The sequence below is a fragment of the Protopterus annectens genome, chromosome 10.part0 (assembly GCF_019279795.1).
Source record: "Protopterus annectens isolate FY-2018-M chromosome 10.part0, PAN1.0, whole genome shotgun sequence".
Classification (NCBI taxonomy): domain Eukaryota; kingdom Metazoa; phylum Chordata; order Ceratodontiformes; family Protopteridae; genus Protopterus; species Protopterus annectens.
Genome location: NC_056744.1, coordinates 649,728,303 through 649,742,507, shown reverse-complemented (window position 1 = coordinate 649,742,507; position 14,205 = coordinate 649,728,303). Strand labels below are relative to the sequence as shown.

At 33.4% G+C, this 14,205-nt stretch overlaps 1 protein-coding gene across 1 annotated transcript in view; it reads left to right on the top strand.

Moving 5' to 3' along the window:
• Nucleotides 1–2,420: 2,420 nt before the first annotated feature.
• FAM151A (family with sequence similarity 151 member A) overlaps nucleotides 2,421–14,205 on the top strand; it is a 263,196-nt gene continuing 251,411 nt past the window's right edge. The window contains exon 1 of the mRNA XM_044085494.1: nucleotides 2,421–2,780. Within this exon, the coding sequence (XP_043941429.1) occupies nucleotides 2,639–2,780 (142 nt within the window). The 5' untranslated portion in view covers nucleotides 2,421–2,638. The remainder of the gene's footprint in view (nucleotides 2,781–14,205) is intronic.

The window sequence follows — 14,205 nt, the reverse complement described above, 5'->3', positions numbered from 1 at the left end:
ACTGCCTGTTAATGATAAGCCTGTACTATATCTAAGTGAATTTCTCTATTATGTCTAACGTGCCACCAGAAAAGATACATTGTATCATTAAAATGAAACTGTATCTTCTGGAAACATTTGTTAGCAACAAGCACCTTGCAAAGGTACAAGCATGAAACATTTCACAGCTTGAAATTTCTCTGATATATAGTGTTCAGTGCATTTGTATAAAATGTAGAAGAAATTACCCCTCTGGTACCACATAAATCATTGTCTTAACATGTAGACAACTGACCTTCTCCAACTGCAAATTCAATGAAATGGACCATTTCAATAAGAAAGAAAAAATAAATAAGTAAATAAATAGAATTAAAGCCCTGCTCAGTGTGGAAGACAGGCCCCCATACCCGACTCATGCAGGCAGCCATACTGCCGGTATACATTTAGTTAGTAAAGCCTACTCTAAGATTGGACAGCTTGGTGTAGGTTACCAAGTTTGGATGAAATGGTCTATCAAATATCCACAACTTTCTTACATGAACAGTTGCTGGGAAATGGGAAAGAGCATGTAAAGATTATGTGTAGTCCACATGGGAAGTATCACCTACTTAAATGTGTAATGTCCATTACAAGATGGCTGAGCTTTGATGGGAAATTAGATAACAAAGTGCATATTCCAGGAAAGATGGAATTATAAAGTCATACCCCCTAAAAGGATGGATGACCAGTTCTGTACCCAGAGACGGATGGGATAACCATAACCAGGAATGGATGGATAACTAATCAAGATCTTAAATTCTAGAAAGCATGGGTGTTGAATCAGCAGTCATTTAGATGGAATTCTCGAAATAGGAGGCAACTCCACATTACAGCCCTATCCGAGCTATGCTTTAGCCCACTACAGCCCTGAGACATGGTCCTGAGCACTTGAACATAATCCTTCAGGACTGGAACCTTCATGGGGGCTGTATATTGTGAACTGGAAAGTTTTGAAATTTGATACTAAAATCCATTACCACTGTGGAGCTCAAAACTGAAGAGTACTGTAATGTTATATGCATGTTTAAAGGTGTGTACTTTCAGCTGTAACCGAATGTTAATGCTTAAGTGCATCCTGCATATCTAAGACAGGAAGCAGTGTACTGTCTATTTACTGTACACGTACACATGTGTGTGTGCAGATCTGTATTTTACATAAAACAAATAAATGGCAGATTTAGTTTTCCCAGGGCTCCATTTAGTTATTATTTATATTGGAATGCTCTGATGGTAAGAATGCAATGCTTAGAATAAATAAAAAAAAGAAGATAGACAATATATATACATGCATTCTACTGCATCATTTCAGTATAATTCTAGTGTCACAGTTCACTTTATTTTCATTCTAGAATTGAAATGGAAGTGAGAAAGACAGTGTTCTGTTTGTTTAATGTCTTTTTCTTGAGACACACTTGTGCTCCTTTAAGCTCAGTGCTGCAATAAAGTATCCCTATAATAATCTACCAATGGCCCTCACTAAGTTGCAGGACTCGTACACTAAACAATTAATTGTCTGAAGCAATTTCAGGGATGATTCAAGATATCAGGGATGGGGAAACTGATCATCACAGCAATGTTGTGTCATTACGAGTTTAGTTCTCATTAATTTGTGTTTCTTTCACATATAATCTGTCATTCCAAGTCAGTAATTAGTAAGACTAAAAATAAGCATAAGTACTTTCTAAGAGCTTCCTTTGATTTTATTATTATCATTTATAAGCTTTCAAAATAAATACAATAAATATGCGCAAAAAGATTCAGACAAAGTACATCACCTCTGAATTCAGTAATTTTCCTTACTTTGTCCCTTTATACTGCAAGGCAACAGAGTGTGAAAAAGCATAGGCAAATATAAATGCATTAAGTAATCTTATCAGTTATGCTCTATAATCTTTACTTTGACTATATTTTTATTGTACTGCCAAGCCATATAGTGTTTTCTATATTCATGTATAATCTATCTTAATGTGATTCATTGCATTGTTTTTACACTTGGCCATCCTGCTTAGCCAGCCAACAGAGGAGAGGCAAATAAGTACATAAAACAAGACTCTCATAGCATAGATTAACTTGCCAGTAGGTCCCTACATTTATATTTTTATTTTATTTTACTTATTTTTTTATTAGTTGGCAAATGCCTCATATATTGTACAGTTTATTTGCCTTGTACTCAGATGAACTCTGATTCCAATTTATTGCTGCCTCTGCTTAAAGAAAAAAAATAAAATATTAAGTGAGGCAAATAAAAGCAGTACGTTAATGGTTAGCTTTCTACATGTTATTAACAAGATCTGGTTCCCTTAGATGGTTGCATGATATTTTTAACTACAGAATGTCATCTGATATCAGAGGAAAACTCTGCTACACTTTAACTTGGAAACAACCAGTGCATTGCCCTTTATTCTTATGCTTTTGAAAACTGCATGTGAAAAATGAGACTGCAAGCAACAAAGACTTCTCTCCTGAATATAAAGGGGCAGTGCACATTCACAACTTGATCTGTTAATAGAGAAAAATGCTAGGGAGTATACAAAAATATCTCACCTCATCCACGTAGCAGGGAAGTGTGGGGCATCTTTATTAGTGAGTGCAGCACCTGAGGTGCTGGAACTGAGGCAAAATGGAAATAGAACAAGACAGAAGAACGCATGGATCCAAAATGGGATGTACCACTACAGCCATCAGTGCAACTTTGGTAGCAGGTCTAATTGGCATTGCCATAATCTTGGTTGCTGTGTTCACAACCAAGGCCACAAATCCAGGTCAGTCATTCTCAAGTTTGTGTTTGTGTAGAAAGGGATATACAGTGTGTAGTATGAATATGTATATGGTGCCCTGCTGTTTATATGTAGCATCCAGTAGTGAGAGGTGGGATACATTTGAAGATACCTGCTGTGTCAAGGAAGTGGAGGAACAGCAATCGTTTGATATGTGTGTGATCATCAGTGGATATTGGTAGTACTAGATTTGTTATACAAAAAAACAAACAATGCAATAGCAAATAACTGTCCCTATCAGATGTAAATACGGAGAACCACAATAAGATTAGAAGTAGATAATTACAAAAGTACTTAAACGAAATAACACTGTAAAATATTTGTTGAGAAAATACCTGTACACTTTTAATCAATCAACAGACCTAAAGGACTTTACTTTTAGCATAGATATAATTACTTTGTTGCATGTTTCAAAGAAAGATTCTTACTGTATAACCATCAACGTTAAAAAAGGGTCTGTGTATGCTATACTGCCACCCAGGGTTAAACATCTTATGTCTTCTCAAATGAAAGCAGTGGAAGGAAATAACTATTTAGCAACTTTTGATGGGATTTGAATACAGGAATGCCCCTTCAGAAAGTAAATCATGTTCAGTAACTAATAAACAGGATGAAGATTTCATGAGAATTAAAACTGATATCGAAACTTGGAAACTTTAACAACATGATAAATGTAGTGGTTTATAGCTCTGCTTTTTATAAAACAAATGGAATATACTCTTGAGGTATATTATGGCAGTCACTCTGGAATTTGTCTTAAAAAAACACTCTGTAAATGATTAATGTTCAGACTTTTGCTCATGAACATATACAAGTTATAAAAAATTAAAGCAAATGCAACTGAATGAGTTAAAGCAATCTAGCAGGCTGAGTGTACAAGAGAAATAGATTCAAATGGGACAGGAACACAGAGGCGAGACAGAAATGTGTGAGTTTGACCTAATGGAGTATATTTCAAAATTAGAAGTAACAGGCATGTGTAACAGCAAAGGTACTGGCCAAAGGAATGTTATCAAGAACAGTTTCATTCAGGGTTTATTTTAAGGTCCTCTTCATTAACTGACTAATTGGTGGAGAAATATAAATTCCAATTACACATGATAAGAGAGAGAGGCTAAAGTAATATAGGTACAGAGTAAAGAAAATAGAACAGAAGTACTAAGCAACCTTATAAATCAGAGACACCAGAGTGCAGCGATGTTGTTCCAAAAATGTTAAAGATGGTGGCAATAATATTATCTTACGGGGAAAATTGTCTTTAAAACAATAGTTTATTTCTACTCTTAAAGGTTGATTTGTGTGTGTGTGTGTGTGTGTGTGTGTGTGTGTGTGTGTGTGTGTGTGTGTGTGTGTGTACCTGCGCGTGCATATGTGTATGTACTTTCTTTTATAGAATGACATCCTATCCAACATTAGCTTTGCTGCCTTGTACCCAATGAGGGCTGGGGAAATCTTGGTCTTACCTGTGACCCTGAAACTGGATAAAGCACTCAGAAAATAAATGACTCAATGAGTAAAAAAATGTAATGCTACAGTCTAAAGCCTTGCATCCTTTTTATGTTCTTGTTGTGACATAAAGATTGTATTGCATAAAAACTAGACCTGCCTGGATGGTTGTGAATATGTACTGCTGACAGAGCTAAGAAAGATGAGTGACTGCTGGTGGCAGCTGAAAGAACTGTTTGAAGCAGAGAATAATGCTAAATACAAAGAAAAAGGGATCAAATACATTTGTACATCCAGAGTGTTTGTTTTTTTCTAAGCAGTGCACTGCATTAAATGTATGCCAAGTCATACTTTGTGGCAAACGAATGCTGCCCATGTAAATCCAGAACTTCTATTCATACAAAATAATCAGATCTGTGCAAAAACTAGCTTCAGACAGTGAGATTATAGTGGCATTACAGAACTTAGTCTAAAAACATATTGCTGATTTTGTTCTGTGACGAAAGTGACTTCTGTCATTCCTTTCCTTGAACCACACTATTCGTATAATAAAATAATATGCTTCTCCAATCATCTTCACCTGAAGCAAAATTTGCATAATGTCCCCGATTTGGCCTAAAAAGTGTGCCTTGTCCCTTGTAAAATATTTGATTGTCTAGTAAATAATTAAGGACTACAGTCAATCGGTATTGGCAGGCATTAGAGTTTCATTATTGTTTTGAAAGTACATGTTGATGAAAATATTTTATTAACTTTTTTAAATTAATTAAGTTAATATTTAAATAATGTATATGATTTTGGGCCTTTGTTCCCCCATATTATTTTTGGCTTGGCCCAGAATTCTTCAGGAAAGAAGATGAGAGGTATGAGTTCCATAATGTTTCATGTTTCCCACAAAATTAATAAAGTAACCCTTCTCTGAATGTCAAGAAAAAAGAAGGAATATACTAAGTATGCACTCATCACAGTTCAAAAAACAGGTCTCAGTCTAGTTTTTGAAATGGCTTGAAGTGTAAACGATTGGGAATGAAGTGACAATGTATATCTGCTACTATTGGACCACTGTGTGCCTTTTATTGTATAATATTAAGACTTTGGTGCTGTAGAATCTGTAGTTCATTCATTTAGTTTAGGGCACTGGCAGGTACCTAATCATCTGATGATGAAAACTGAAACAAAATGTGTGTTGTGTGCCACTACTACAATTATTACTATTAAATATTAGTACTGCTAGTAGTAGTAGTAATACTAGTTACCTAAGCAAAAAAATCAAAACATTTTGACATCTCTCTCTATCCCCACCCACATACTCAGCCTTCCATTTAGGTATTGGAAATACCAAATGTCCATACCTCACGTAACTTTGTTATCAGAATCTCAAGTAATATGTTATTCATTAAACAATGCTCATTTTCTCTTTTAAACCATAAATAAAAAATTAAATAAATATGGGTCAGGGCTGGATCCAGCACAAGGCAAACTAAGCAGGTTCCTAGGGCCCATTGCTGACAGGGGGGCCTGTCCTGCTGATAAAATGTTTAGAAAACACAAACAACATATGATATAAATAAAAACAAGAACCAAATAAAATGCTGGCCTGTGTAAAATCACTGTTTTTTAATCAAATATTTAGCACTTTCATTCTTCAGTAAACTAGAGCAAAAACATACTGCCCCCGGTGTGATATATCCTTCAGTCTCTCTCACTAGCTCAGATTTTGAGCCATTGAAAGAGACAGCTGAAGCTGAAAATGAAAAGCAATTAGTATGCAGTTTCTGCTGCTTTTTATTTTCATTTTGCTTCATTATTGCTCTCTCTTACTTTGCCCAGATTTTTGCAATGCCTTTTGCTTGCCCTGCCATGGATTTCTGTATGGATGAACAAACAGGTACAGATCTCCCATGGTTTAATTTTTATTAAGTCTGCCATTTAGGCTGACTGGATTTCTGAAATACTGGTTGTCCACCCTGCCACAAATTTCACTATAGATGAGCAAGCAGGTACAGATCTGTCACTACTTCACTGTTTCATTTCCATTAATTCTTCTACTTCTCAACTGTGTGTGTGTGTGTGTGTGTGTGTGTGTGTGTGTGTGTGTGTGTGTGTGTGTGTGTGTGGCTTGGGTGGCTATCATACTTCCACACACCCCTAGATTAATGAGCAAAGCATGCAGCAATGAGTCACAGAAAGCACTAGACACCAGGCAGAACTGTAACTGTGTGGTCACTGGGGGAATACTAGCTGCAAAGGAGAACTACAACTACATGGGTAGAGGGACTACTAGCTACCAGGGGAAAACACCAGACACCAGGGAGAACCCTTCATTTCATACCTTAATGGCACTTAAACATAGCGATCAGGAGAGGAACACTAGACACCAGGGATCACTCTTCAGCTACATGCTTTCTTGGCACTTACACATAGGCCCCAGAGATACAATGGATATAAAAAGTGTACACACCCCTGTTCAAATGCCAGGTTTTTGTGATATAAAAAAATGAGACCACAATAAATAATTTCAAAACTTTTCTCACCTTTAATGTGACCTATAACATGTACAATTCAATTGAAAAACAATCAAATCTGTTAGTGGAAAAAATATATAAAAAAATAAAAAAACATACAATAAGCTGGTTGGATAAGTGTGCACACCCTTAAACTAATACTTTGTTGTAGCACCCTTGGGTTTAATTACAACATTCAGTCTTCTTGGGTACACACCTGCCTTCAATTAATGAGACACTGATTAACCCCGAATAAAGTTTAGCTGTCCAAGTAGGATTTTCCTGACATTTACTCAGTTGCCTGCTACAGCAAAAGCTGTGGTTCGCAGAGAGCTTGCAAAGCATCAAAGGGATCTCATTTATGAAAGGTATCAGTCAGGAGAGGGGTACAAAAAAATTTCCACAGCATTGGATATACCATGGAACACAGTAAAGACAGTCATTAAAAAGTGGAGAAAATATGGGACAACAGTGACGTTGCAAAGAACTTGATGTCCCTCCAAAATTGATGAAAAGACAAGATGAAAACTGGCCAATAGACCTACAGCAACACTGAAGGAGCTGCAGTTATATCTGGCAAGTACTGGTTGTGTACTACATGTGACAACAATCTCCAGTATTCTCCATATGTCTGGACTATGGGCTAGGATTGCAAGACGGAAACTTTTTCCTTACACACAAAAAAATCCAGGCCTGGTTAAAATTTGCAAAACTATCTCCCAAAAGCATGTGGGAAAATATGTTATGGTCTGATGAGACCAAGGTTGAACTTTTTGACCACAATTCCAAAAGGTACGTTTGGTGCAAAAACAACACTTCACATCACCAAAAGAACACCATCCCCACAGTGAATCATGGTGTTGGCAGTATCATGCTTTGGGGTTGCTTTTCTTCAGTTGGAACTGGGGCTTTAGTCAATGTGGAGGGAATTATGAACAGTTCCATATATACCAGTCACTTTTAGCCCAAAACCTTCAGGTGTCTGCTAGAAAGATGAAGAGGAATTTCACCTTTCAACACAACAATGACCCCAAGCATACATCCACATCAACAAAAGAATGGCTTCACCACTTATCTACAAACAAACAATATGGATGGAACCAATACAGTCATGATATGGGATTCACTAAAAGCTTGTACCTTTGGTGAACATTAACCTGATATAAACAAAAATTAAAAGAATAAAAATCAGAACTAACAAACATCCAGTCATAACTACAGAATGTTAAAGCTAAATATAAAATGGAAAAATAAATATTTATTAAAAGAAATAGAAAATTTAAATAAAAGATACTCAGATATTCTAACACATAAAACAGCCCTGACCTTGGAAAAAATAAAAATTGCCTCACATGCCATGTCACCCGAACATATGCATAACCTATCCAAATGTATTAAAATGCAATCAAAAAGCAATAATATTTTGGAGATAAAATATAAAAAATAGTAAGTTATATGTAAATATTGGTGATATTCTTGATACTTTTAGACATCACAATATATTTCTAAGCCAAAAATCTGGAAATGATGGCAGTATTCCATAACTAAAATTGGATCCTTTACTCATTAAGAAGATCCCCTGAACAAAAAGCTAATTTATATAAGTGAATCTCCAGTAAAGAGATGTTAGATAAAAATCAAGCAGCTCAGTCTAACAAAGCTCCAGGTATAGATGGCAATCTAACAAAGCTCCAGGTATAGATGGAATAATAGTAGAAATATACAAATTATTTTCACCATTTATAATTTCATTTTCTCATAAAACATTAATGACAATTCAAAGTCATGAAATTATCCCTCCTTCATGTAAAAAAACTCATTAATTATACCCATACTGAAAGAAAACAAGAATCCTCAACTGTATTCCTCATATAGGCCCATATCACTTCTAAACAATGATTATAAAATTTTCATGTAAATTCAGACAGAGTAAAATAACTCATATCTAAGATAATTAATTTGGACTGTTTTTTTTTATTAAAAAGACAAATTCATGATAATATTAAAATATTATTGACTCTTATAGACTTTCTAAATATTAAAAAAATGAAAATCTTCTTATTAGTCAAGATATTGAGAAAGCCTTTGATTCTCTATATTGGAATTATTTATTTAAAGTTTTAGAGCTATTTGATTTTCTAATCTGTTTCTTCTCACTTCTAAAGAATATTTGTAGAAATAATAAAGCTTATGCTAAACAAGATCCCTTCACATCTGAATATATCCCTATAAGTAAGGTTACAAAACAAGGTTGCCCTCTTACACCTATCTTATTTGCTAAAGCTATTGAAATCCTCACAATCTCTGTTCAGTCTAACTCAAATATCAAAGGCATAGACAAAAATTATAATTCCAAAATTATGTTATTTGTTAATGCTGTATTGCTAACTCTTCCCAGTTCATAATTAGCTTCCACTTTCAAAAATTTTAGTCATGTTCAAGTCTTTTAGCTGATGTATCCTTTATTTGTAGAAAGTAAGTGCTTTCACACCTCACAGGGTGCTTCTTCAGACTTTAATGAAAATAAAAAGTAAAAAACTCCCTTATATCTCTACTTAACTCTTTCTCAAGCCAATGAAATCTCTGAATGTTAATTAGCTAATTAATTCTAATTAATTCTAATTTACAGCATTTAATTTAGATAGATCTTTATAAAGACAGTTGTTGACTGATAGAATTGTCTAATAAAACTGGCAGTCTACTGTGAGTTTCTAAAAATAATAATAAAATATTAATAAAATATATTCATACACATGATGTACCTATACACAAACAGACATACATAAAAAATTTATATAGAAACATAAAAATATAAAAATACATAAACATATAAATATGAAAATGTAAAAAATACATACATATACATATCCATATCTGTATACTTATATGTGACTCAATCTATACCTCGATATTATGTGTAAATATATAAGTGTGTGAAAGTATATATATATATATATATATATATATATATATATATATATATATATATGTGTGTGTGTGTGTGTGTGTGAATAAGTATGTATAAAAAATATATATAAAAAATATATATATATATATATATATGATACATAAAAAATACATATATATATATATATATATATATATATAAGTATATATGAATATATATGTGGACGTGTGAAGTCTCTAAAGACAAGGAAATTAAATGCTGTAAATTAGAATTAATTAGCTAATTAACATTCAGAGATTTCAATGACTTGAGGAAAGAGTTAAGTAGAGATATAAGGGAGTTTTTTACTTTTTATTTTCATTAAAGTCTGAAGAAGCGCCCTGTGAGGCGTGAAAGCGCTTACTTTCTACAAATAAAGGATACATCAGCTTTTTAAGTTGGCTTTGATTGTCGTGGTGTGCTTCTAATCTCTTTTTTTTTTTTACTGGACTTATAACTTTGTTTTGGAGGCACTTCACCCCTTAAGTATACATTTTATTTCAAGATTTATCTATGTTCAAGTCTTTGATATCATAACATCTAAATATTTCTTTTTAATAAAAAAAATAAATTACAAGTACATAAAAACAATAATATAGGTAAACAAGTAACCTCATTAGAATATTTGGGCATAACTTTAATGCAGTCCATTAATGAAATAAGAAATACAAATGATAAAAAAATAGAAAGTATTTTACAACTAACCACTAAATGAAACAAAACTATAACATCTTTTGGTGATAGACTGGGGTCCCTATTATATCTTCGAAGACACAAACCGTCAAATGCGTCTTTATCAAACTTAAAAGAAGAAAAATGTAAAACAGAGAAAGGGCATATAAGCGATTTCTTTCCCTGTGAAAGAAATCGCTTGCCCCAATAAAAAAAAAATATCACTACAAACAGAACAAAGTGGGGGGCTTCAACCCCACACCCCCCAATGTGAAAGGCTGTGCCCCCACCCCCCAACTAATTATACCAACTCTGAGATCGCACTACAGTGGGGAAAACAGCAAAGTAATGGAGGTGGCCAGTGATTTCTTTCAAAGAGAAGGAAATCGCTCATATGCCCTTTCACTGTTTTAAATTTTTGTTCTTTTAAGTTCGATAAAGACCCATTCGAAAGTTTGCATCTTCAAACATATAATAGGAAACCGATAGACTGCGGCTAATAAAAATGATCCTTTGCCCATAAAATGTATATAATACAATCTTTGTCCCTCTTTCCAGATAGAGCACACATTAAACAAATTAACAATCTATTACTAAAATTTCTTTGATTTCCAAACAAACCAAGAATAGACTGACTACACCATATTAAACCATAGATTTCGAGGGGAATTAATTTAGCTGATATAGATACTTATGTTAAATCAATGGTAATTAAAATCATATTGAATTGGATTTACCCCAATTACAATTCAAACTGGAAAACTTTATATTTTGCTCTCCTTAACACAAGTACTGAATTTTTAATAGCTATTAATTATATTGATCAACATAAATTAATTTGGCAATAAATATTTAATTATATACAATATAATTATCCTACCTTTCCATCATCTACCTTTATGAATCACATTTTGAAAATATGTAGAAATATAATTATTAGCAAAATAGATTTGAAACGTTGTCTTAACACAATCATACCATTTAACATAACAAAAGTTTTGTATTTTTTAATAAAATCCAGACTCATGATTCTACAGTCTGGGAATCTTAGAACTTTCTTTGTTGGCAACAATGTTTGAAAGATTTGAAAGTAAAAGGATCATGACTTATAAATGAACTTGGCTTAGATTCCTAAGACTGGTTATTTCTACAGTCTGTAAATTTACAGGCACAAGATAACATTTTAACTGTTGCTCACTCATATTATAAACAAAGTCCTAAATTAATTCAACTCTTTTATGTAATAGTATATAATAAATCAATAGTAAATAACATAATATCTAACTGTTATAAAATCCTCACTAAATACTATAAGAATTTAAATATTAAGCTTTGGAAACAAATTACACTAGGCCACAACACTTCCCTAAATGCCAAAAATAAATTACTAATATCCAGTTCCATTAGGAATACATCTTGGTCTCACCAGTGGTGTATATTTACTTTGAAAGTCTTATATAGATCACTTTTAACACCAAATAGAATGCTAAAATAAATAAAAATAGTAGTATAGAATGCTGGAGATTTACTCAAACATGTAACACAAAAACAGGATTACGAGGATGGCCTAATGGTTAAGGTGTTTGCCTGAGAAACATAAGGTGCAAGGTTTGAGTCTCACAAGGGATAACTGGCTAGGCTTAAAATGGCTCGCAAGGGCAATCAGCCTAGTACTAATCTATGAATCTGTAAATACATATCTTTTAGGACTGACCTTCTTTAAATCCTTTTGGAATTTTACTGAAGACTATGCAAGCTTTATGTTTTGACCCTTTTTCATTAACTAAGTTTTTAAGTTTGTTTTATATAAATGAAAGCTACAAAATGAATAATGAGAATCTCCTTTTGCTGTGTACTATCTTGGTGGCAACAAGGAAAACATTACCAAGAGATGGAGAACAACTTTAATACCACCATTTGAAGATTTTTTTGTCTTCTTTAAAGGAAACAGCCATCACAGAGACTAACATAAAAGAAAGCAAGACATACCCTAAAATATTTAGCAAGAATCCTTGGTCAAATGTAATATCTCTCATTGACATATTTCAGCAGAAATTTGCCTCTTGAACTTGCTTTATACAATTATTTGTTCACATATATTACTTATATATTTTGTTGCACTGATTTTGTTTTGCTTGGAATGTTACTAAGAGTTTCCACAAAATTTCTTCAGGCATACTGTACATATTGTATGTAGTTTTTCAAGTTGATTTTTTATGATTATAATATTGTTATTGGTAATTACATTAAATACACCATTATTCAATTGCTTTTTAATATTAAATAATAAAAAAATGTGAGCAAACAAAAGCAAGAATCAGTTGAAAGCAATTTGTTAAATGAATAAAAACCAGTACAGAGCAAATAAGCAATAAAAAAACAAATACTTCAAACTGGAAACACTTTCAAACATTTCAAGTCATCTCAGCCTTGAGGCACATTTCATTTATATATTAGTTTATGTTTGAAATTACAGTAATTTATATTAAACCATAATATGTTCACATTTTATATGAGATTTTACATGCACCTCCAAGTCATGACTATAGGGCTCCTACCTTGCCTACAGTGACAGAATGTTGACTAATTCAGTATTAAAACACTACACTTGTTTTTTTTTGTCATTTTAATTGGTGATGAGTTAATGGTTCATCATCTGTTATATAAATTGATTGATTGATTGACCAATTTATTAATAATTCAGAACCTGAAATTAGCTTTCTGGATATGGACAGTTGCTTTAAAGTTTTGACATTCTGAGCATTCATCAACTGTCTGCTGACTAACCATAAGGTTCTCATCATGTTGTTAAAATAGGCCAATGTACCTCAAAAATCCCATCACTGTTTAACCATCCAACTCTCAGTTGGCTGAAACTCCACAAAATATTGAATTATCTCCAGCTAAAAACAGGTAATAACATCCTATATAACCATAACAATTTCCAGCTATACACACCATCAAATATGAAATTCAGACACAGAAAACAACTTAAATGTCAAGACACACATTGAATCTCTACCACTAATCAAATAATTGCTATGGGGATTTACTACACACAGTACATACAGCCAAACTACAGAGCTCCATCCTCCTAGAGCATAACTCAAAACTTTAACAACTGAAGCTAAAAATACATATATAATGGCTAAATGGTTCTGTTTCAGCCTTAAGGAGTGATGCAAACTAATGGAAAACATTCCTAAATACATATCCTCATATAATTATCTACTTTTTGAGGACCTACACCATCTACAAGCATGCATGTTCTACTCCTATCTTACCTAGCCATCTCTCTTCCTACCTAAAATACTCAGTTTACATGTCTACCATTCCACTAACCTGTTATCTAATTATCTGCATATTTATATAGGATTTTTAGTCTAGAGAAGAAAACTGTATTCTAGGGAAATGTACGTTCAATGCACCTGACAGCTATAGATTGTCTCTAGCTTGACAAGAAAACTGCATTCTACTGAAAATACTTCTGCATGATTTGTCGGGTCTATGTCATATAATCGAACTTCCAAAATTTTGAACACCATATGTTCAAATTTGGGAGTTCGAAATATGACAACAATGAAACCTCAGAACAGCGAATTCTTTCCCAGGGAAAAAATTTGCTGTTCCAAAAAACACACACACACAACACAAGCACACCAAAAACCTAATAAACCTACACTACACCTTACATACACAACTATCTATGCACTAACCTTAACCCAAGCCCTAACCCTAAGATCCGTCACTATCGCACACTTACCTTACCCGCACCCTAAGCCTAAAGTCCATCACTATCGCACACTTACCTTACCCGTGCCCTAACCCTAAAGTCTGTCAC